General features: G+C 41.7%; 2 protein-coding genes and 1 long non-coding RNA gene across 5 annotated transcripts in view; 1 reads left to right on the forward strand and 2 right to left on the reverse strand.

The window, feature by feature from the left end:
- LOC124381492 overlaps positions 1 to 10572 on the reverse strand; it is an 88175-nt gene extending 77603 nt beyond the window's left edge. The window contains exon 1 of the transcript XR_006924854.1: positions 10459 to 10572. The gene's annotated coding sequence lies outside the window, so the exon portion shown is untranslated. The remainder of the gene's footprint in view (positions 1 to 10458) is intronic.
- A 1521-nt stretch (positions 10573 to 12093) lies between these two features.
- Positions 12094 to 18942, reverse strand: pcdh18a (protocadherin 18a). Of its 3 annotated transcripts, none has more exons than XM_046843363.1 (5): positions 18463 to 18942; positions 15392 to 18359; positions 14957 to 15012; positions 14036 to 14196; positions 12094 to 13603 (listed from the first exon to the last, which is right to left on the reverse strand). In XM_046843363.1, exons 2-5 carry the CDS (start codon positions 17870 to 17872, stop codon positions 13125 to 13127), a joined length of 3177 nt encoding a protein of 1058 aa, XP_046699319.1. In that variant the 5' UTR covers positions 17873 to 18359; positions 18463 to 18942; the 3' UTR covers positions 12094 to 13124. The 3 variants fall into 3 exon arrangements, with proteins under 3 accessions (XP_046699319.1, XP_046699317.1, XP_046699318.1); XM_046843361.1 differs by having other exon boundaries at positions 14957 to 15045; XM_046843362.1 differs by lacking the exon at positions 18463 to 18942 and having other exon boundaries at positions 14957 to 15045; positions 15392 to 18360.
- Positions 18943 to 19332: 390 nt separating this feature from the next.
- Positions 19333 to 22996, forward strand: part of LOC124381588 — a 5541-nt gene continuing 1877 nt past the window's right edge. Inside the window, exons 1-2 of the long non-coding RNA XR_006924883.1 lie at positions 19333 to 19545; positions 20347 to 20466. This is a non-coding gene — a long non-coding RNA (uncharacterized LOC124381588). The remainder of the gene's footprint in view (positions 19546 to 20346; positions 20467 to 22996) is intronic.

A 22996-nucleotide genomic window follows, 5' to 3' on the forward strand; every position in this document is an offset into this window, starting at 1 on the left:
TCTCTCTCTGTGTCTGTCTCACTTCTGGACTCAACGCACACTCCTCCTCTCTCTCTCTCTCTCTCTCTCTCTCTGTGTGTCTGTCTCACTTCTGGACTCAACGCACACTCCTCCTCTCTCTCTCTCTCTCTCTCTCTCTCTCTCTCTCTGTGTCTGTCTCACTTCTGGACTCAACGCACCTCCTCCTCTCTCTCTCTCTCTCTCTGTGTGTCTGTCTCACTTCTGGACTCAACACACTCCTCCTCTCTCTCTCTCTCTCTCTCTCTCTCTCTCTCGTGATTTAAGCAATTAGAGCTCTGAGCAGCTAATCATTATCTTTAAGGAACTGCCTGAGACTCACTGATTCATTTTTACATTTCAAGAGACAGACTGAAACAAAGAATGATCACAAATCAGACCATGTACAACAGTGAAACAGTGCCTCAGTTGTGTCTCACGTGCATCTCAGGTTTGTTATGTGTCTGTGTCCAGTTATGTCCATCACTGCAATGACAAGTGGATGAGAGAAACAGGGTTCACATGTCCCCCACTTGTTTTAGGAGACAGTTCTCTCTGTAATGTTGGACAGAATGTTGGCGTAATAGCGATCTCTTCATTCTTCTTGTCACTCAGATGTTGGTAAATAACGATCTAATGCTAATTGTTAATGTCTCCCACATAAACACTGCAAACTCTTCCACTTTCCTTTCATCATCTGAGAGTCTCAAGTTAATGCACAAATGAAACTCAGGCAGAGGAACATTCATCTTTTCACCACATCACCATCCCACACCACTGCCCCTCTCCTCCCCCCTCTCTCCTGCCCGAGTCAGACAGGGGAATAGTGAAGCAACACTGATGTTTGTATTTAGTGGATCAGTGTATAATTTGCTCCTCCATTCAGCTTTCATCACACATCCATCTTTTTATAGCTCTTTTTTCTCACTTTCTCCTTCATTCGCAAACTCACACAGGAAAATGGCTAGTGGAAACACAGAGCATTACTGACCCCTTTTGGTAAAAATTGAAACTACACAACTTTTAACTACAACTTTATGTAATCAATTTTAATGACAACTATTTTTACCTCCCCCCCCCCCCCAAGCGTGCATACTGGTGCACACATACACCACACACTTCATAGTGCACTATAAAGCTTCATTAGACACTTACAACGACCAAATTCTAAGCGCAATTCAAACTGCACTAAGGTCTAGCGTTAGCTATGTAACTAAGAAAACATTTCACTAAGTAGGATGCAGGTAAGGATTCAATAGTAGATATAATTGCTGCAACATTCTGTAATATAAAGTGCATTCAGCTGGAGAGAAGTGTGGTAAAGTATAGCAGTGTAGTGGAGAGAATATCAATATAATGCAACATATAGCTATATGGGAGTATTGTACTGTAGAGAAAAGTAATATGGCAGAGTGTACAAATTTATTGCACAGTATAAGAAATGTAGGACAGAGTATAGTTATGTAGTGCATAGTAGTGTGGTAGAGTATAGTAATGTAGTGTGCCGTAGTGTGGTATAGTATAGTTATGTAGTGCATAGTAGTGTGGTAGAGTATAGTAATGTAGTGCATAGTAGTGTGGTAGAGTATAGTAATGTAGTGTGGTAGAGTATAGTAATGTAGTGCAGAATAGTGCAGAGTAGAGTAATGTAGTGTGTATAGTAATGTAGAGTATAGTCAGGTAGAGTATAGTAATGTAGTGTGGTCGAGTATAGTAATGTAGTGGAGAGTAGTATAGAGTATAGTAATGTAGTGTGGTAATGTAGTGTGGAGTAGTGTGGTATAGTAATGTGGTGTGGTAGAGTACAGTAATGTGGTGGAGAGTAGTGTAGTGTATAGTAATGTAGAGTGGTGTATAGTAATGTAGTGTGAGTAGAGTATAGTAATGTAGTGGAGAGTAGTGTATAGTAATGGTGTGGTAGAGTATAGTAATATAGTAGAGAGTAGTATAGAGTATAGTAATGTAGTGGAGAGTGGTGTATAGTAATGTAGTGTAGAGTAGAGTATAGTAATGTGGTGGAGAGTGGTGTATAGTAATGTGGTGTGTAGAGTATAGTATAGTAATGTAGTGGAGAGTGGTGTATAGTAATGTGTGTAGAGTATAGTAATATGGTGGAGAGTAGTATAGAGTATAGTAATGTAGTGTGGTAGAGAATAGCAATGTAGTGGAGAGTAGTGTGGTGTATAGTAGAGTATAGTAGAGTAGTGGAGAGTGGTGTATAGTAATGTGGTGTGTAGAGTATAGTAATGTAGTGGACAGTGGTGTGGTGTATAGTAATGTGTGGTAGAGTATAGTAAGGTAGTGGAGAGTAGTGTGGTGTGGTAGAGTATAGTAATGTAGTGGAGTAGTGTAATGTAGTGTATAGTAATGTAGTGTGTAGAGTATAGTAATGTAGTGGAGAGTAGTGGAGGTATAGTAATGTAATGGAGAGTAGTGTAGTGTATAGTAATGTAGTGTATAGTAATGTAGTGTGGTAGAGTATAGTAAGGTAGTGGAGAGTAGTGTAATGTATAGTAATGTAATGTGTAGAGTATAGTAATGTAGTGAAGAGTAGTGGAGTGTATAGTAATGTAGTGGAGTATAGTAATGCAGTGGAGAGTAGTGTAGTGTATAGTAATGTAGTGTGGTAGAGTATAGTAATGTAGTGGAGAGTAGTGTAGTGTGGTAGAGTATAGTAATGTAGTGGAGAGTAGTGTAATGTATAGTAATGTAGTGTAGAATAGTGTATAGTAATGTAGTGGAGAGCAGTGTATAGTAATGTAATGTGTAGAGTATAGTAATGTAGTGGAGAGTAGTGAGAGTATAGTAATGTAGTGGAGAGTAGTGTGGTGTATAGTAATGTAGTGTAGTGTAGAGTATAGTAATGTAGTGGAGAGTAGTGGAGAGTATAGTAATGTAGTGTGGTAGAGCATAGTAATGTAGTGTGGTGTATAGTAATGTGGTGTGGTGGTGTATAGTAATGTAGTGTGTAGAGTATAGTAATGTAGTGGAGTAGTGGATAGTAATGTGGTGGAGAGTAGTGTATAGTAATGTAGTGTGTAGAGTATAGTAATGTGGTGGAGTGGTGTGGTGTATAGTAATGTGGTGTGGTGAGTATAGTAATGTGGTGGAGGTGGTGTGGTGTATAGTAATGTAGTGGAGTGTATAGTAATGCAGTGGAGTAGTGTGGTGTATAGTAATGTGTAGTGGAGAGTAGTGTAATGTATAGTAATGTAGTGTAGAATAGTGTATAGTAATAGTGGAGAGTAGTGTATAGTAATGTAATGTGTAGAGTATAGTAATGTAGTGGAAAGTAGTGAGAGTATAGTAATGTAATGGGGAGTAGTGTGGTGTATAGTAATGTAGTGTGGTAGAGTATAGTATAGTAATGTGTGTGTAGAGTATAGTAATGTAGTGTATAGTAATGTAGTGTGGTGAGAATAGTAATGTAGGAGAGTAGTGTATAGTAGAGTATAGTAATGTAGTGTGGAGTGGTGTGGTATAGTAAGTAGTGTGGTAGAGTACAGTAATGTAGTGGAGAGTAGTGTAGTGTATAGTAATGTAGTGTGTAGTGTATAGTAATGTAGTGAGAGTAGTGTAGTGTAGTGTAGAGTAGTAATGTAGTGGAGAGTAATGTAGTGTATAGTAACGTAGTGGAGAGTAATGTAGTGGAGTAGAGTATAGTAATGTAGGAGAGTAGTGTATAGTAATGTAGTGAGAGTAGTGTAGTGTGTAGAGTATAGTAATGTGTGTGTAGAGTATAGTCAGGTAGAGTATAGTATGTAGTGTGGTAGAGTAGAGTTATGTAGTGGAGTGGTGTATAGTAATGTAGTGGAGAGTAGTGTATAGTAATGTAGTGTGTAGAGTATAGTGTAGTGGAGAGTAGTGTAGAGTATAGTAATGTAGTGTGGTAGAGTATAGTAATGTAGTGTAGTGTATAGTAATGTAGTGTGGTAGAGAATAGTAATGTAGTGGAGAGTAGTGTAGTGTATAGTAGAGTATAGAAATGTAGAGGAGAGTAGTGTATAGTAATGTGGTGTGTAGAGTATAGTAATGTAGTGGAGAGTATAGTAATGTAGTGTGGTAGAGCATAGTAATGTAGTGGTGTAGTGTAGTGTATAGTAATGTAGTGTGGTGGAGTATAGTAATGTAGTGGAGAGTGGTGTAGTGTATAGTATAGTAATGTAGTGGTGGAGTAGTGTATAGTAATAGTGGAGAGTAGTGTAGTGTATAGTAATGTAGTGTGGTAGAGTATAGTAATGTAGTGCAGTGTATAGTAATGTAGTGTGGTAGTGTATAGTAATGTAGTGGAGAGTAGTGTATAGTAATGTAGTGTGTAGAGTATAGTAATGTAGTGGAGAGTAGTGTATAGTAATGTAGTGTAGAGTAGAGTATAGTAATGTAGTGGAGAGTAGAGTAGAGTATAGTAATGTAATGGAGAGTAGAGTAGTGTATAGTAATGTGGTGTAGAGTATAGTGTAGTGTAGTAATGTAATGTGTAGAGTATAGTAATGTAGTGGAGAGTAGTGGAGAGTATAGTAATGTAATGGGGAGTAGTGTAGTGTATAGTAATGTAGTTTGGTAGAGTATAGTAATGTAGTGTGGTGTATAGTAATGTAGTGTGGAGTAGTGTAGAGTATAGTAATGTAGTGGAGTAGTGTATAGTAATGTAGTGGTAGAGTATAGTAATGTGGTGGAGTGGTGTAGAGTATAGTAATGTAGTGGAGAGTAGTGTAGTGTATAGTAATGTAGTGTGTAGAGTATAGTAATGTAGTGGAGAGTAGTGTAGTGTATAGTAATGTAGTGTGGGGAGTATAGTAATGTAGTGGAGAGTAGTGGAGTGTATAGTAATGTAGTGTGTAGAGTATAGTGATGTGGTGGAGTGGTGTATAGTAATGCAGTGGAGAGTAGTGTGGTGTATAGTAATGTAGTGTGGTAGAGTATAGTAATGTAGTGTGGTAGAGAATAGTAATGTAGTGGAGAGTGGTGTAGTGTGGTAGAGTATAGTAATGTGGTGGAGTGGTGTAGTGTAGTGTATAGTAATGTAGTGTAGAATAGTGTATAGTAATGTAGTGGAGAGCAGTGTATAGTAATGTAATGTGTAGAGTATAGTAATGTAGTGGAAAGTAGTGAGAGTATAGTAATGTAATGGGGAGTAGTGTAGTGTATAGTAATGTAGTGTGGTAGAGTATAGTAATGCATAGTAATGTAGTGTGTAGAGTAATGTAGTGGAGAGTAGAGTATAGTAATGTAGTGTGTAGAGTATAGTAATGTAGTGTATAGTAATGTAGTGTGGTAGATAATAGTAATGTAGGAGAGTAGTGTATAGTAGAGTATAGTAATGTAGTGTGGAGTAGTGTGGTATAGTAATGTAGTGGAGAGTAGTGTGGTGTATAGTAATGTAGTGTGGAGTAGTCTGGTATAGTAATGTAGTGTGGTAGAGTACAGTAATGTAGTGGAGAGTAGTGTAGTGTATAGTAATGTAGTGTGGAGTAGTCTGGTATATTAATGTAGTGTGGTAGAGTACAGTAATGTAGTGGAGAGTAGTGTAGTGTATAGTAATGTAGTGTGTAGAGTATAGTAATGTAGTGTATAGTAATGTAGTGTGGTAGAGAATAGTAATGTAGTGGAGAGTAGTGTATAGTAGAGTATAGTAATGTAGTGTGGAGTAGTGTGGTATAGTAATGTAGTGTGGTAGAGTACAGTAATGTAGTGGAGAGTAGTGTAGTGTATAGTAATGTAGTGTGGAGTAGTCTGGTATAGTAATGTAGTGTGGTAGAGTACAGTAATGTAGTGGAGAGTAGTGTAGTGTATAGTAATGTAGTGTGTAGTATAGTAATGTAGTGGAGTGGTGTATAGTAATGTAGTGTGGTAGAGTACAGTAATGTAGTGGAGTAGTGTATAGTAATGTGTGGAGTAGTCTGGTATAGTAATGTAGTGTGTAGAGTATAGTAATGTAGTGTATAGTAATGTGGTGGAGTGGTGTATAGTAATGTAGTGAGAGTAGTGTAGTATAGTAATGTAGTGTGGAGTAGTGTGGTGTATAGTAATGTAGTGTGGTAGATAATAGTAATGTGGAGAGTAGTGTATAGTAATGTAGTGTGTAGAGTATAGTAATGTAGTGTGAGAGTATAGTAATGTAGTGGAGTAGTGTGGTATAGTAATGTAGTGTATAGTAATGTAGTGTGGTAGAGTACAGTAATGTAGTGAGAGTAGTGTAGTGTATAGTAATGTAGTGTAGAGTAGAGTATAGTTATGTAGTGGAGAGTAATGTAGTGTGTAGTATAGTAATGTAGTGTAGAATAGTGTATAGTAATGTGGTGGAGTAGTGTATAGTAGAGTATAGTAATGTAGTGGAGAGTAGTGTGGTGTATAGTAATGTAGTGTAGAGTAGAGTATAGTAATGTAATGTGTAGAGTATAGTAATGTAGTGGAGAGTAGTGTATAGTAGAGTATAGTAATTTAGTGTGGAGTAGTGTGGTATAGTAATGTAGTGTGGTAGAGTACAGTAATGTAGTGGAGAGTAGTGTAGTGTATAGTAATGTAGTGTAGAGTAGAGTATAGTTATGTAGTGGAGAGTAGTGTATAGTAATGTAGTGGAGAGTATAGTAGAGTATAGTAATGTAGTGTGGTAGAGCACAGTAATGTAGTGGAGAGTATAGTAATGTAGTGTGGTAGTGTATAGTAATGTAGTGGAGAGTAATGTAGTGTGTAGAGTATAGTAATGTAGTGGAGAGTAGAGTATAGTAATGTAGTGTGTAGAGTAATGTAGTGTGTAGAGTATAGTAATGTAGTGGAGAGTAGAGTATAGTAATGTAGTGTAGAGTATAGTAATGTAGTGGAGTAGAGTATAGTAATGTAGTGTGTAGAGTATAGTAATGTAGTGTATAGTAATGTAGTGTAGTGTATAGTAATGTAGTGTAGAGTAGAGTATAGTTATGTAGTGGAGAGTATAGTAATGTGTGTGGAGTAGTCTGGTATAGTAATGTGGTGTGGTGAGTACAGTAATGTAGTGGAGAGTAGTGTAGTGTATAGTAATGTAGTGTAGAGTAGAGTATAGTTATGTAGTGGAGTAGTGTGGTATAGTAATGTGTGTAGAGTATAGTGTAGTGGAGAGTAGTGGTGTATAGTAATGTGGTGTAGAGTAGAGTATAGTAATGTGGTGTAGAGTATAGTAATGTAGTGGAGAGTAGTGTGGTGTATAGTAATGTAGTGTGTAGAGTATAGTAATGTAGTGGAGAGTAGTGTATAGTAATGTAGTGTGTAGAGTATAGTAATGTAGTGGAGAGTAGTGTAGTGTATAGTAATGTAGTGTGTAGAGTATAGTAATGTAGTGGAGAGTAGTGTATAGTAATGTAGTGGAGAGTATTGTAGAGTATAGTAATGTAGTGTATAGTAATGTGGTGTGGTAGAGTACAGTAATGTAGTGAGAGTAGTGTATAGTAGAGTATAGTAATGTAATGTGTAGAGTATAGTAATGTAGTGGAGAGTAGTGTATAGTAGAGTATAGTAATTTAGTGTGGAGTAGTGTAGTGTGTATAGTAATGTGTAGTGTGGTAGAGTACAGCAATGTAGTGGAGAGCAGTGTAGTGTATAGCAATGTAGTGTAGAGTAGAGTATAGTATGTAGTGTGGAGAGTAGTGTATAGTAATGTAGTGGAGAGTAGAGTATAGTAATGCATAGTAATGTAGTGGTAGAGTACAGTAATGTAGTGTATAGTAATGTAGTGTGGTAGTGTATAGTAATGTAGTGGAGAGTAATGTAGTGTGTAGAGTATAGTAATGTAGTGGAGAGTAGAGTATAGTAATGTAGTGTGTAGAGTAATGTAGTGTGTAGAGTATAGTGTAGTGGAGAGTATAGTAATGTAGTGGAGAGTAGAGTATAGTAATGTGTAGTGTGGTAGAGTATAGTAATGTAGTGTGTAGTAATGTAGTGTAGAGTATAGTGTAGTGGAGAGTAGTGGAGTATAGTAATGTAGTGTGGAGTAGTGTGGTATAGTAATGTAGTGTGGTAGAGTACAGTAATGTAGTGGAGAGTAGTGTGGTGTATAGTAATGTAGTGTAGAGTAGAGTATAGTTATGTAGTGGAGAGTAGTGTATAGTAATGTAGTGGAGAGTATTGTAGAGTATAGTAATGTAGTGTGGTAGAGAATAGTAATGTAGTGGAGAGTAATGTAGTGTGTAGAGTATAGTAATGTAGTGGAGAGTAATGTAGTGTGTAGAGTATAGTAATGTAGTGGAGAGTAGAGTATAGTAATGTAGTGTGTAGAGTAATGTAGTGTGTAGAGTATAGTAATGTAGTGGAGAGTAGAGTATAGTAATGTAGTGTGTAGAGTATAGTAATGTAGTGGAGTAGAGTATAGTAATGTAGTGTGTAGAGTATAGTAATGTAGTGTGTAGAGTAATGTAGTGTGTAGAGTATAGCAATGTAGTGGAGAGTAGTGTATAGTAGAGTATAGTAATGTAGTGTGGAGTAGTCTGGTATAGTAATGTAGTGTGGTAGAGTACAGTAATGTAGTGGAGAGTAGTGTAGTGTATAGTAATGTAGTGTAGAGTAGAGTAGAGTTATGTAGTGGAGAGTAGTGTATAGTAATGTAGTGTGTGAGTATAGTAATGTAGTGGAGAGTAGTGTAGAGTATAGTAATGTAGTGTAGTGTATAGTATTGTAGTGTGGTAGAGAATAGTAATGTAGTGGAGAGTAGTGTGGTGTATAGTAATGTAGTGTGTAGAGTAATGTAGTGTGTAGAGTATAGTAATGTAGTGGAGAGTAGTGTGGTGTATAGTAATGTAGTGTATAGTAATGTAGTGTGTAGAGTATAGTAATGTAGTGGAGAGTAGTGTATAGTAATGTAGTGGAGAGTATTGTAGAGTATAGTAATGTAGTGTATAGTAATGTAGTGTGGTAGATAATAGTAATGTAGGAGAGTAGTGTATAGTAGTATAGTAATGTAGTGGAGTAGTGTGGTATAGTAATGTAGTGTGGTAGAGTACAGTAATGTAGTGGAGAGTAGTGTAGTGTATAGTAATGTAGTGTGTAGAGTATAGTAATGTAGTGGAGAGTAGTGTAGTGTATAGTAATGTAGTGTGGAGAGTATTGTAATGTAGTGGGGAGTAGTGTATAGTAATGTAGTGTGTAGAGTATAGTAATGTAGTGGAGAGTAGTGTAGTGTATAGTAATGTAGTGTGTAGAGTATAGTAATGTAGTGGAGAGTAGTGTATAGTAATGTAGTGTGTAGAGTATAGTAATGTAGTGGAGAGTAGTGTAGTGTATCATGTGTTAATAAACTTAAATTATGACAGTTTACTATGAAGAATGAAATAAACATGCAATGCTGCAATAAGTGAATCAGCTCATACAGCAGACTTCTCCAACCACCGAGATCTCAAACACTCATCTTTAGTGGAGTTTAAAGGAGCTCCTGTTTTAATTTAGGCTTTCACACATTGGTCATGTTTATTGCAGTCTCTCACACACACACACACACACACACACACACACACACACACACACACACACACACACACACACACACACACACCCCCCTTCCAGGTTGGGTGTGAAGGCTGCAACACTCTGACTGTCCTGTAGATGGTGCTCTGACCTCCTCATTACGTCACACTGCACAATCAACCAAACTCCTGCACCAAATACAGCGTCACTAATAAAGTTACTGAAATATGATTTAAATTATACATATTTATCCAAGTAAGCAGCTCCTCAAGCTGATCTCCCTGAATTTTGAGATTGTTGTGGATGTTGAAAATGTTCTGCATCATTTTCCCAGTGTGTTACATTATTGGATTGAGATTGAATATTTAGTATGTTGACTGGATGTAAAATTGATAATGAAAAAAGGAGTTATATTTTATATTGATGAAAAAACGTGGATAAGGATCACATTTTAATATTAAATCTTTTAATATACAAAAATATAAACATCAGAAACGATGCCTAATATTTCACTTTAAGGCCGACTTCAAATTTATTTTAAAACTTTACAAAGACTTTCAAGACGGAAATCAACCAGAACTATGGACCCATTTCAAGATCTAAACTCCATTTTTTTATTTTTAACTCTGTATATGCTTCATTACTTATCCTTTTCTCTTTCTTTTGGTTTTCTTTTCATTTCCTCTAAAATTGTGAATATTTTGTTTGTAATATTTCATTACGGTGTAAATGTTAAATGTTTCAGTTTACAAAAAAAAAAAAAAAAGGATGGAAACTGTTTTAATCATTACTTATTTCTAATTGTGACTTTTTCTGTAGAAAAATAATTAAAAAGGTCAGACAGTGAGATAAGACACTACAGCAACTTCAATCAAACCCAACCAAGCAAAATGGTTTAGAGTGACACACACACACACACACACACACACACACACACACACACACACACACACACACACACACACACAGAGAGAGAGAGAGAGAGAGAGAGAGAGAGAGAGAGAGAGATGATGATGATGCCATCAGTCCTACCTTCAAGTCTTTTTTTCCCAGTGAAATAAACCTCCTTCAATCTTCAGCGCAAAAGTAACTTCTAAATTCTATCGTGCCCTCATTCCTTCCTTCCTTTATTCACTCATTCATTCACTCATTCATTCTTTTTTCTCTCTCTCTCTCTTTTCCCAGCAGGTTAAAGAGTGTAGATCTTGATGAGCTGAGGCAGGTGGAGCTCATTAACACTCCAGCACCGTTGTTGTACCAAACACACACACACACACACACACACACACACACTTGTCACTCGTGTCTCGGTTATTTTTGACATATTTTAGATTATTTTCCCCAAATCTAGAATTTAGATTTTATTTGAACCTGAAAAGCGGTAGTTTGGAAGCCCCGCCCCTAAAGCTCTGACGTGATCCACATTATCATCAGTGTTAATTGTTAAATATCTTTTCTTTAATAAATCTGATCATAATTTAAATGTCTGATTAAAAGGAAAAATATATTCTTTGTATTTATTTATTTAATATAAATAGCTGCTGTCCATGCTGAGATGAGATGATCTGCCACATGTGCCACGAGTGACTCTATGGGGAATGAGAGTAAATAAATAAAACATGTGAGGTATGACCTCACCAAGAGATCAAACCGGAGAAGAACGAGTATTGAACCTTGTAGGACACCTTGTGGAGAGCCTGTGCGTTATGATCGACTTTCCAGGTAGAACACAAATCAAAACTTGAAGAGAATGAGGATGTCATGTGGTTGACCATGTCCCATGTTGAATGCCACTGAAAGGTTGATGAGGATGAGGGCTGATTTCAGTATAGAAGATCCAGCACCATGAAGCTTTTTATTTATGACCCAGAGGAGGATGTTCTGTGAGAGGTAAAGAGGCAGTTGGTTACCAACTTTGGGGATCTACAGTGGGTTTCTGGAGAATGGAAATTCATCTTTGCTCTCTTGAATATGACCAGATGTTGTGGAGTCACCGATGATGAAGGAGAAGATCTTGTGAGACGGTCTGGATGATGAGGTGATGATGGAAGAGATAAAATAGGTAATGGAGGTGATGATGAAGGAGATGATGGAGGTGATGATGGGGATATGAAGGAGGTGATGGAGGAAACGATAGAATAGATGAAGATGATGATGGAGGAGATGAGAAAAAAGTGATGGAGGAGATGATGGAGCAAGCATGGATGGTGCGCAGAAGAAGCACTTGCTTCAGGAACATAATCTCACTTCAGATGAGAACTTGGAACAGATCTGTTTTAGGTTTAATTTCTTCTATGTTCTCTGTGGTGTTCAGGCTCCTGTTAGATGTGTGAAGAGTCCAGTGTGTGAGCAGAAAGGTTTCATCACATGACTGGATATCAGCCTCATTTGCATATTAATTAGACGCCCACTGCCATTCTTATAGTACACATTGGGAGCTCTGTGTGTGTGTGTGTGTGTGTGTGTGTGTGTGCATGTGTGTGTGCGTGTTTGTGTGCGTGTGTGTATGTGTGTGTTTTGATTGATAAATGTTGACCTTTCCTGTGAGTGAGTAATTGTCCAGTTCAGTTTTTTATCTCTTTCTCACACACACACACACACACACACACACACACACACACACACACACACACACAGTGTAAAAGTCAGGATCTTTTTATTAATTTGTACAATAAACAAAAATTGCATTTCTTTTCAGGTTTACATGCATTAAAGTATAAAAATAGATTTTTCTGTACAAACACACACACACACACACACACACACACACACACACTTATAAATAGAGTTAAAAAACAACAGTGTTGATTATAAAGGCGAGTTACAGTCAGAGTCACGCTGCAATAATAATAAACATAAAAAAGACGAGAAGTCGCACTTTGTTTCAAATCAAATGAATTACTACACACAGTCACATGATCACTGAGTGGGAGTGGCTTCAGCATTCAGCCCCTCCCCTCTCTCTGTGAGATTATCTGATAGTCAGCTGGGCTCCAGTCCCTTTCCACTGCACCTAGCTAACTTCCCCCAAGTGCACATACACACACACACACACACACACACACGCGCACACACGCACATACAGGAACAGGCTCAGTTACAGTTCAGGAGATTTCCATACATGTTTAGGTGCTACACGTGTTCGCTAACGAGTGTGCTAATTAGCTATCATGCTATTGAGCTAGCACAGTTCCAGTGACTAGCATGTTCAGTATAGAAGTCATTTATTGCTTCTTGGTGCAGCAGTGCATTCTGGGTAAATCAATAAATACGTGTGACTCTAAAGTGTACTGCAATGATCCCTTATTACCTAGTGCACTTCACTGGAGCTAACAGACACAGCCCTTAACTAGAGCGAGGGGATACGAGTCAGGAGGAAAGTGGGGACTTGACCGAGGAGACGTGAGCGAGAAAACATGAGTGGTGACGTGTGTGAAGGGATGTGAGTGAGGGAACGTGACCGAGGGGACGTTAGTGATGGGACGTGTTAATAAACCGGCCTGGAGTAGAGACAGAGACAGGGAGAGAGAGAGAGAGAGAGACAGAGACAGAGACACAAAGAGAGAGACAGAGCGAGAGAGACAGAGAGAGAGACAGAGAGAGAGAGAGAGACAGAGCGAGAGAGACAGAGAGAGAGAGAGAGACAGAGAGAGACAGAGAGAGAGATAGAGGCATTTGGTTTGACGTAAGCGTTAGCATTAGCTCTGGTGGACGTCCAGCAGCAGTTGGTTGATTTCGGCGGCGAACTCGTCCTCGGTGCGTTTGCGGAATCCCATGGCGCTCTCCGTGTCGTCCTCCTCGAAGTTCTCGGGGATCTCCTCCATCGCCGGCAGCCATTTGGAATTGGGAGCATGATTCGGCGCCACGTTCTGGAAGTGCGAGTTTCCTGGTAGGAAGCACTTCCTGTTTTCGTTAGTGGTGCTACAGGGGGCAGGGTTTTCGGCGAGGTCGCCGGACTCGGTGTGAGACGGAGGGACGAGACGATGGAAGACAGAGTTGATGTCGGACAGCAGAGACTTTTCTGCTCCATCATCATCCTCCTCTTCATCATCTGCCTCCTTACCGAAGGTGGAGAAACTGCGGCGCTCGTCCTCCACCGAGAACGACGAGAACGACGGCATCCAGCACTGATCAGAGTGACCGAGAACACGACACTCTTCCGTACACAGCTTCATCCCTAACACACACACACACACACACACACACACACACACACACACACAGGAATTATAGATCACACTATAATAATTGTTTTCTATGTTTTTGTGTCTTTTGGGACAGACAGACAGACAGACAGACAGACAGACAGATAGATAGATAGATAGATAGATAGATAGATAGATTAGGTGAGCTACAGAGGGTGTGTGTGTGTGTGTGTGTGTGTGTGTGTGTGTGTGTGTGTGTGTGATTACATTTTGTTCAAGCAATTACAGTAAATTGCAGTTAAGACTTGAAAGCATAACACGCGCACAGGCACACACACACACACACACACACACACACACACACACACACACACACACACACACATGCACGCACACTTTACTATGACCACAGACAGATGTGTGTGTGTGTGTGCAAGTGTGTGTGTGTGTGTGTGTGTGTGTACCTGAGTGGACTCTGCTGTGTGTGTCGATGTGGAAGAGCTCGCTGAATCCATCGCCTAGCAACCGGTCGATTGGCGAATCACGGCCGAGCTCACCGTCGCTGTCGCTGTCGCCCCGCCCACTGTCCTTCAAACTGAACTTATCCAATTCTGGGAGTGTGTATCTGCATACGTATGTACACACACACACACACACACACACACACACACACACACACACACACACACACAAACACAAACAAAAAGAATAATTAAACTATTACACTTTTACTTCGGAATGAAATATAATGTACAGTATATGATTTTCTTGCTCCGCCCCTTTCACACACACTCATTTCTTTCTCTCTCTCTCTCTCTCTCTCTCTCTCTCTCTCTCTCTCACACACACACACACACACAAAAACACTGCAGATGTTCACATCAGACACCATTCTTATTGCTACACTTTAACATACACGACCCTCATTTAAATATTTAAATTAGCTACATTTACATATCGCCCCTGCCTATAACAAAAATCAGCAGCAAAACCACAAGCTTTCAAAATGCAAATGAAGATTCAATTACAAGTGTGTGTGTGTGTGTGTGTGTGTGTGTGTGTGTGTGTGTGTGTGTGTGTGTGTGTTTAAGAGAGAGAGAAAGAGAGAAAATGGCATGATCCAAAAAACAGCCAACACACAGATGAGTACCCCAAAAAAAAGGAGTGAAAAAAAAGAAACGCAGGAGCTGACATCACACAAGGAGGCATCCAATCAGATGCTGCGAGCGTGGGTGACCACGGCAACAGGGAAGTTCTGTCCTACTCTACACTGGAGCGCTCTCACTGGCCAATGGGATCGGACCGGCCCGGCCCGGTGTGTCTGGATCGCCATGGCGACCCGCATGTGTGTGTCCGTGTGTTAGTGTGTTGGTCCGTGTGTTTACCTGTAGCTGCGAGAGTGTTTGTTTCCTCTGAAGCTGGGCCGAGGCTGATACTGACCCTGATGGAGTAGGGAGAGCAGCTGTGAAACTTGCTACAGCAAAAACAAACATAAAGACACATAGAACAAAAAAATAAACAAACTAATAAACAGCAATGGACACACACACACACACACACACACACACACACACACACACAGACACACAGAGACACACATGCATACACACACATGCATGAATGAATGAATGAATGAATGAGGTAGTGATGAGGTGGTAGTTTTAAATGTAATAAAAAAAAGAACACAAATTATGGAAATTAGGTGCTTAAATATGTAAATAATGTAAACGAGTGAATGGTAAGACAAGTGAATGTTTTTAATTGTGTGTGTGTGTGTGTGTTTGTGTGATTGTGTGTTAGATTGTGTCAGTGCTTCTCACCTCGACAGGGGGCGTGGCATGCGTCAGCTCCAGGACGAAGCTTTCCGGGATCTGATTGGACGTCACAGTGACGATGCTGTTCAGCGATTGGTGGCTGTGGTGGATGGGGACGATAGTGGTGCTGGTGGTAGTGGTGGTGGTTGGAGAGTGGTGATGAACAGGAAGTGCCCCGTTAACAGTCGGTACGAGCGTGATGTCACCTTTGTGGATCTGGCGCGACGGTTTTCTCGGGCGCTGCTGATAGGTCGATTCCGCCACGCGGCAGTTGTAGGAGCGCGTGTCGTTCTTGTCACGTGAGCAGCGCAAAGCTAACACCGCCATGATGATGATCAGCAGGCCACAGATGGCGCCTAACGAGATGATGATGATGGTGGACGCGTCGAGAACGTTCTCTTTACCCGCGCCTCCTGTGGCAAGTGGGTCGGCGAGGTTCTCAGGGTTCTCGAGCAGCACCAGACGGAGCAGAGCCCGGGTTTCTAGCGGGTCACTGCCATGATCCTGGACCACAACTGTTAGCTCGACGTGATCTGTGGGAATGTCGCGCAAGCTCACGTTAGTGCGGAGTTCACACGTGCGGACGTCTATGTAGAAGTATCCGGCCTCGTTTCCATTGGCAATGGTGCAGGAGAGGTCACCGTTAACCCCAGAGTCACGATCTGTAGCCATGATTGTAGTTATGAGGTCACCGTAGTCGGAATATTTGGAAACAGGGAGCTCGGTGGTGTGATTCTGGAGCGAGGGCGTTACAATCATGGGCCGATTATCGTTCACATCCAGGATATTCAATACAACTGTTACATTGCTGCTTAGCGACGGGTTGCCATAGTCACGCGCTTGAACCATGAAGCTAATATGGCTAATTTCCTCATAGTCAAAAGTGCGCAAGGCGTAAATGGCGCCTGTGGATGGATCCACGGTGACGTACGTAGAAATGGGACTTCCATGCATTATGCTTTCCTCAATAGAATAACTCACATGACCATTAGTGGCTAAGTCTGGGTCGGTGGCATGCACTGTGGCCAGGTAAGTGCCAGGAGAGAGGTTCTCATCCTTAAAAATGTCATAGCGGTTCTTGTCGAACTGGGGCGCGTTATCATTCTCATCCTGCACGCGTACTGTGAAGTGTCTCACAGTGGACAGACTCGGAGTCCCGCGATCCTCTGCGATTATCGTGAGGCTGTATTCCGAGTGAGTCTCTCTGTCTAGCGTGCCATTCGTGAGGATTACGTAGTTCTTCTCGTGCGTCTTCTGTAGCCGGAAGTGACCTTCGCGAGCAAGACGACACATTACCTCGCCGTTCAAACCCGAGTCTGCGTCGTCCACGCGCACCAGCGCTACAAACGTGTCCACAGGAGCCGATTCCGAGACGAATGCTGCTTCCTCGTCGTTCCCCATCAAACTCACACTGACTTCTGGCCTGTTGTCATTTACATCATTTACCTTGATTGTGATCTTACAGTGTGCTGGCATGGAGTTGGGTCCTGAGTCTTGTGCCTGGATGTCTACATCGTACGAATCATCTGTCTCGTAGTCCACCTTCCTGAGCAGAGTCAGGTGACCAGTGTCTGGGTCAATCTTGAATGTTTCTACTACTTTTGGAGACACATGGCTACTAAAGGAGTACACGATCTTGGCATTGGTTCCTTCATCTGCGTCTGTGGCGTTCAGATCTACCAGTAAGACACCTTGAGCCGTGTCTTCCGGGAGGTCGATGCTATACGACGGCTCTGCAAAGACCGGGTTATTGTCGTTCGAATCGGCGACTGTAATCTTCAGTAGTGTGGTTCCGGTTCTGGAAGGTGACCCAGAGTCCGATGCTGTGAGTCGTAGCTCATAGCTAGAGCGTGTCTCGCGATCGAGTTCCTTTAGCACCACTAGCTCGGCGTACTTGGCACCATTGGTACCAGTAAGAACATCGATCCCGAAGGTGTCAGAAACGCTAAGAGTGTATGTGCTCAGAGCGTTCTCACCTACATCCGGGTCTGAAGCGATGTCCAGAGGGACTCGTGTCCCTATCGCCGCTGTTTCTGAGATCTCCAGAGGAATGACGGCACGTGGGAAGCGTGGCGCATGGTCGTTCACATCCAGGATCTCGACCTGCACGTGAAAGAGCTGCAGGTGTTCGGTAGGAAGGGTCAGCACGTCGAACTCCACCGAGCAGTTCGGGTTCCGGTCGCACAACTTTTCGCGGTCCAGTCGGCCTCTTACGCTGATCTCGCCATCATGCTCACGCACAGACAGGGCGTTCGCCCCACCTCGCTGCACGGCCCGGAAACGTAACGGAACCGAGCCGGGCAGGTGAGACAGAACATCACGGGCATCCTCCTTCAGAGAACCGATCACGGTTCCAGCCTCCTGCTCCTCATGCACACGGTATCTCAGGGTCCTTCCCACCACATGACCAAACCCAGACACCAGGACAGCGAGGAGCACAAAGCACGCGCTGCGCATCCTTTCTCTTTTCATAGTAAAATCCCACATGGCTCTGCGCGAGCACCACTTTCAATCCTTTTTCTTTTTTCTTTCTTTCTTTCTTTCTTTCTTTCTTTCTTTCTTTCTTTCTTTCTTTCTTTCTTTCTTTCGATCGTTTATCTCTTCACGTCTACCGCGTGCGCGTCTGTGTGTGTGCGTGGTGCGTGTGTGTGTGTGTGTGTGATCCTCTGTCTATCCCCAAAACATCACACACACACACACACACTTTCACGCAGAAACACACTCCGGAACAGTCCAAACCTGCAGACGGGGAGGGGCGCAGCGCGCGCGCACAACCCGATTCAACGGAATAAAGAGGAATGAAAGAACAAAAAGAAAAAAGAAACGCGACGTCTACATCAACAGCACCGCCGCCGCCGTCTCCTGTCTCCCGTCTTCTGTCTCGCCGGGGAGAAAGCTGTTGAGCGCACGCGCACGCACTTAACGGCGTTCAGACGGGTAACGGCGCGCGCTCCAGACGGATCAAATCACTGCACTGAAAAATAGACATAAATAAATAAATTATTAGAACAAAAAACAAGAAACAAAACGAGGGGCAACAAAAGAACATGCGAACTGCTGAAACAGAGCGAGCGTACCTGTCTGTCTGTCTGTCTGTCTGTCTGTCTGACCAGCGCGGTTGAAAATTCTCCCCAAACTGAAGCGCTGCCCCTTGTGTGTGTCTGCTAAAGAAACAGAGGGGAGAAAAGGGGGGTAAACTCCGCCCTGTGGGGGTCTCTCTCCTTCTCTCCCTCTCTCTTTCACAGATCTTTTCATTATTGTCCTGATTAATAATTCATCCAAATTGAAACGTCCTTTGACGCGCGGTCACGAAAAAAAAACAAAAAAAAAACACGCACAACACAACACACCCTCGTGCACGCGCACGGTCATGTCGTCACTCTTTCCTGCAGAGAACCCGCGTGGAGTTTTTCTGCGATTTTACACCTCAGCACCGGTGGAGGAGATCATTCACCAGCAACGTGCTAAAGAGGCAACAAAACGCGCGCGCACGCGTGCTAATGAATTGAACGGTGTTTATACGCGAGCCCTGGCGTCTATTCCACACTGTAAGAACTGTACACGCGCCAGTTTATGGTTTTCAGCTTACTGATATGGGTTCTGGCCGACACACACACACACACACACAGTGCTTTATCTGGGGGACTATATAGTTTTTTAGATCAAACCTTTCAGCAGATTGAAGATCTGAAATGTTAACTGTAAATGTTTTAAAGCGCGCCTGCAAGAACATGCGCGCAACGCACGCGCTATAAAAGCAAGGCTATATGCTCGACTCTTTGTGTGTTCACGCGCGCGTCACGTGTCAGAGCAGACGTGCGCTTAATCTGTGTGTCGAATTGCGGTTGTGAAGCCCGTGTGAGCTCGCGCGCAGAAACACGCAGGCTCGCGTGAACGGCGGTCTTTCCACACACGGGTCACAGAGCGCGTTACCGCGCATGCGTAATTCTCGCGCGCGCGCGCACACACACACACACACACACCGAGCACACACCCTCCTCAGTTCTCAAATAATTGTACATCTGTATTGAGATTGAACGGTAACGCGCGCGCGCACACATACCGGGAGAACCGCTCGGATGGAACTGATGAAATGAAATGAAGTGAAATGGCCTACTTCCTGCTCCCACAGCGCGTGAGAACCGGATGTGCTGTCGGCGGTGTGTGTGTGTGTGTGTGTGTGTGTGTGTGTGTGTGTGTGTGTGTCCGTCCTAAACACGCTGCCGGCACTACTCCATTCATAAAAATATCACAACTACACCATCCCATCTACTGACCCCGAGGAGGGCAACTTCACACCACTATAACTGACTCACAGACAGACAGACAGACAGACAGACAGCTCTTCTGAATCCCTCCACTCTTCTGGGAAGATGTTTCACTGGATTTTTGGAGTGTGCTTGTGGACATTTGTGTTCATCTGCCACAAGGGTGTTAGTGAAGTCAGGTACTGACGTAGGTGGGGTGAGGAGACCTGGGGGGCAGTCAGCTTTCACATCCATCGCAAAGGTGTTCAGTTGAGTTGGAGCTCTATAGTAGACCACTCAAGATCTTCCACTTCTTGGAGTTTCCTTTGTGCACAGGGGCATTGCCATGCTGGAACAGGTTTGGGTCTCCAAGTTCAAGTGAATGCAAAATTGTATTATACCACAAAGACGTACAATTGTGTACCTCCTGCTTTGTGTTAACCACAAAGAACCACATGGCAGGAAAGGTCAGCTGTCCCAATACTTTTGGCAAGGTAGCATAGATAGATAGATAGACAGATAGACAGACCTGTGTCTGTCTCTACTGATTCTGTTTTGGCCTCACCCTCACCCTCACCCTCTTTCAGTCTCTTTAGATCTGATTTACTCTTTCACGCAGATCTTTTATCCATTTTCCGCTTTTTCTGACGAGCAGGGTGTTTGTGGGTCATGTCTCAGTCCAGACGATGTGTGTGTGTGTGTGTGTGTAAACAGGTCTGATCTGGATGGCGCTCTTCTGTGCACTCAGGACGCTAACGCAATTATAGCACTCGCTAATCACATTTCCTCAACAAAGGAGTGTGAGGAATTCCTCCAGCGCCGAGCTGCAGCCGGGTAAAGACATAAACACACAAACTAATACACTTAGACACGCTTTCACACACACACACACACACACACACACACACACACACACACACACACACACATCTTTATGTGCATTATATGGGGTATTTACACACAAAAAGAAAAATTTAGCAGGTGCACAAACTACACTTTACACATCACACACTCAAAGACACACATATACACACACAAACACACTGTAACACACTAATACACTGGAAAAACAAAATAACACAACGTTCACAAACAGTTACACAGTAACACACACTAAAATAGACTCATACACACGCACACTGTATCACACTCAAACACACTTTAATCCAGAGTAACACACACTAACACACTTAAACATTCACACTATAACACAATCAACACGATAACAGACACTCACACACTCAGAAACACACAAACACACTTAAACATGGCCCTGTAAACACTTACACACTGTAACACACACTAACAATCTGTAACACAAACTAATACACATTACCACACTCAAAGTAATACACATTAACACATACACATTACACATCAACACACATTAATGTGTAAAACTCATTAACACACTCAGACAAGACTCTGTACACACTGTAACACACACTAACAATCTGTAACACAAAGTAACACACATTAACACACTCAGACAAGACTCTGTACACACTGTAACACACACTAACAATCTGTAACACAAAGTAACACATTAACACACTCAGACATGACCCTGTACACACTGTAACACACACTAACAATCTGTAACACAAAGTAACACATTAACACACTCAGACATGACCCTGTACACACTGTAACACACACACTAACAATCTGTAACACAAAGTAACACACATTAACACACTCAGACAAGACTCTGTACACACTGTACACACACTGTAACACACACTAACAATCTGTAACACAAAGTAACACACATTAACACACTCAGACAAGACTCTGTACACACTGTAACACACACTAACAATCTGTAACACAAAGTAACACACATTAACACACTCAGACATGACCCTGTACACACTGTAACACACACTAACAATCTGTAACACAAAGTAACACACATTAACACACTCAGACATGACCCTGTACACACTGTAACACACACACTAACAATCTGTAACACACAGTAATACACATTAACACACTCAGACATGACTCTGTACACACTGTAACACACACTAACAATCTGTAACACAAAGTAACACATTAACACACTCAGACATGACCCTGTACACACTGTAACACACACTAACAATCTGTAACACAAAGAAATAAACATTAACACACTCAGACATGACCCTGTACACACTGTAACACACTAACAATCTGTAACACAAAGTAACACACATTAACACACTCAGACATGACCCTGTACACACTGTAACACACACTAACAATCTGTAACACACAGTAATACACATTAACACACTCAGACAAGACTCTGTACACACTGTAACACACACTAACAATCTGTAACACAAAGTAACACACATTAACACACTCAGACAAGACTCTGTACACACTGTAACACACACTAACAATCTGTAACACAAAGTAACACACATTAACACACTCAGACATGACCCTGTACACTGTAACACACACTAACAATCTGTAACACAAAGTAACACACATTAACACACTCAGACATGACCCTGTACACACTGTAACACACACACTAACAATCTGTAACACACAGTAATACACATTAACACACTCAGACATGACTCTGTACACACTGTAACACACACTAACAATCTGTAACACAAAGTAACACACATTAACACACTCAGACATGACCCTGTACACACTGTAACACACACTAACAATCTGTAACACAAAGAAATAAACATTAACACACTCAGACATGACCCTGTACACACTGTAACACACTAACAATCTGTAACACAAAGTAACACACATTAACACACTCAGACATGACCCTGTACACACTGTAACACACACTAACAATCTGTAACACAAAATACACATTAACACACTCAGACATGACCCTGTACACACTGTAACACACACACACTAACAATCTGTAACACACAGTAATACACATTAACACACTCAGACATGACCCTGTACACTGTAACACACACACTAACAATCTGTAACACAGTAATACATTAACACACTCAGACAAGACTCTGTACACACTGTAACACACACTAACAATCTGTAACACAAAGTAACACACATTAACACACTCAGACATGACCCTGTACACACTGTAACACACACTAACAATATGTAACACACAGTAACACACATTAACACACTCAGACATGACCCTGTACACACTGTAACACACACTAACAATCTGTAACACAAAGAAATACACATTAACACACTCAGACATGACCCTGTACACACTGTAACACACACTAACAATCTGTAACACAAAGTAACACATTAACACACTCAGACATGACCCTGTACACACTGTAACACACACTAACAATCTGTAACACAAAGTAACACACATTAACACACTCAGACA

This window comes from Silurus meridionalis, chromosome 28 (genome assembly GCF_014805685.1).
Source record: "Silurus meridionalis isolate SWU-2019-XX chromosome 28, ASM1480568v1, whole genome shotgun sequence".
Taxonomy (NCBI): domain Eukaryota; kingdom Metazoa; phylum Chordata; class Actinopteri; order Siluriformes; family Siluridae; genus Silurus; species Silurus meridionalis.

Bases quoted from the DNA above. Each gene is read 5' to 3' on its own strand.
- pcdh18a (XM_046843361.1), bottom strand. From the start codon at position 17,872: ATGTGGGATTTTACTATGAAAAGAGAAAGGATGCGCAGCGCGTGCTTT. The intron at 15,046-15,391 runs GTGAGAAGCACT...TTTTTGCTGTAG, and splicing joins ATGCCACGCCCCCTGTCGAG to CAAGTTTCACAGCTGCTCTC. The intron at 14,197-14,956 runs GTAAACACACGG...ATACGTATGCAG, and splicing joins AAACACTCTCGCAGCTACAG to ATACACACTCCCAGAATTGG.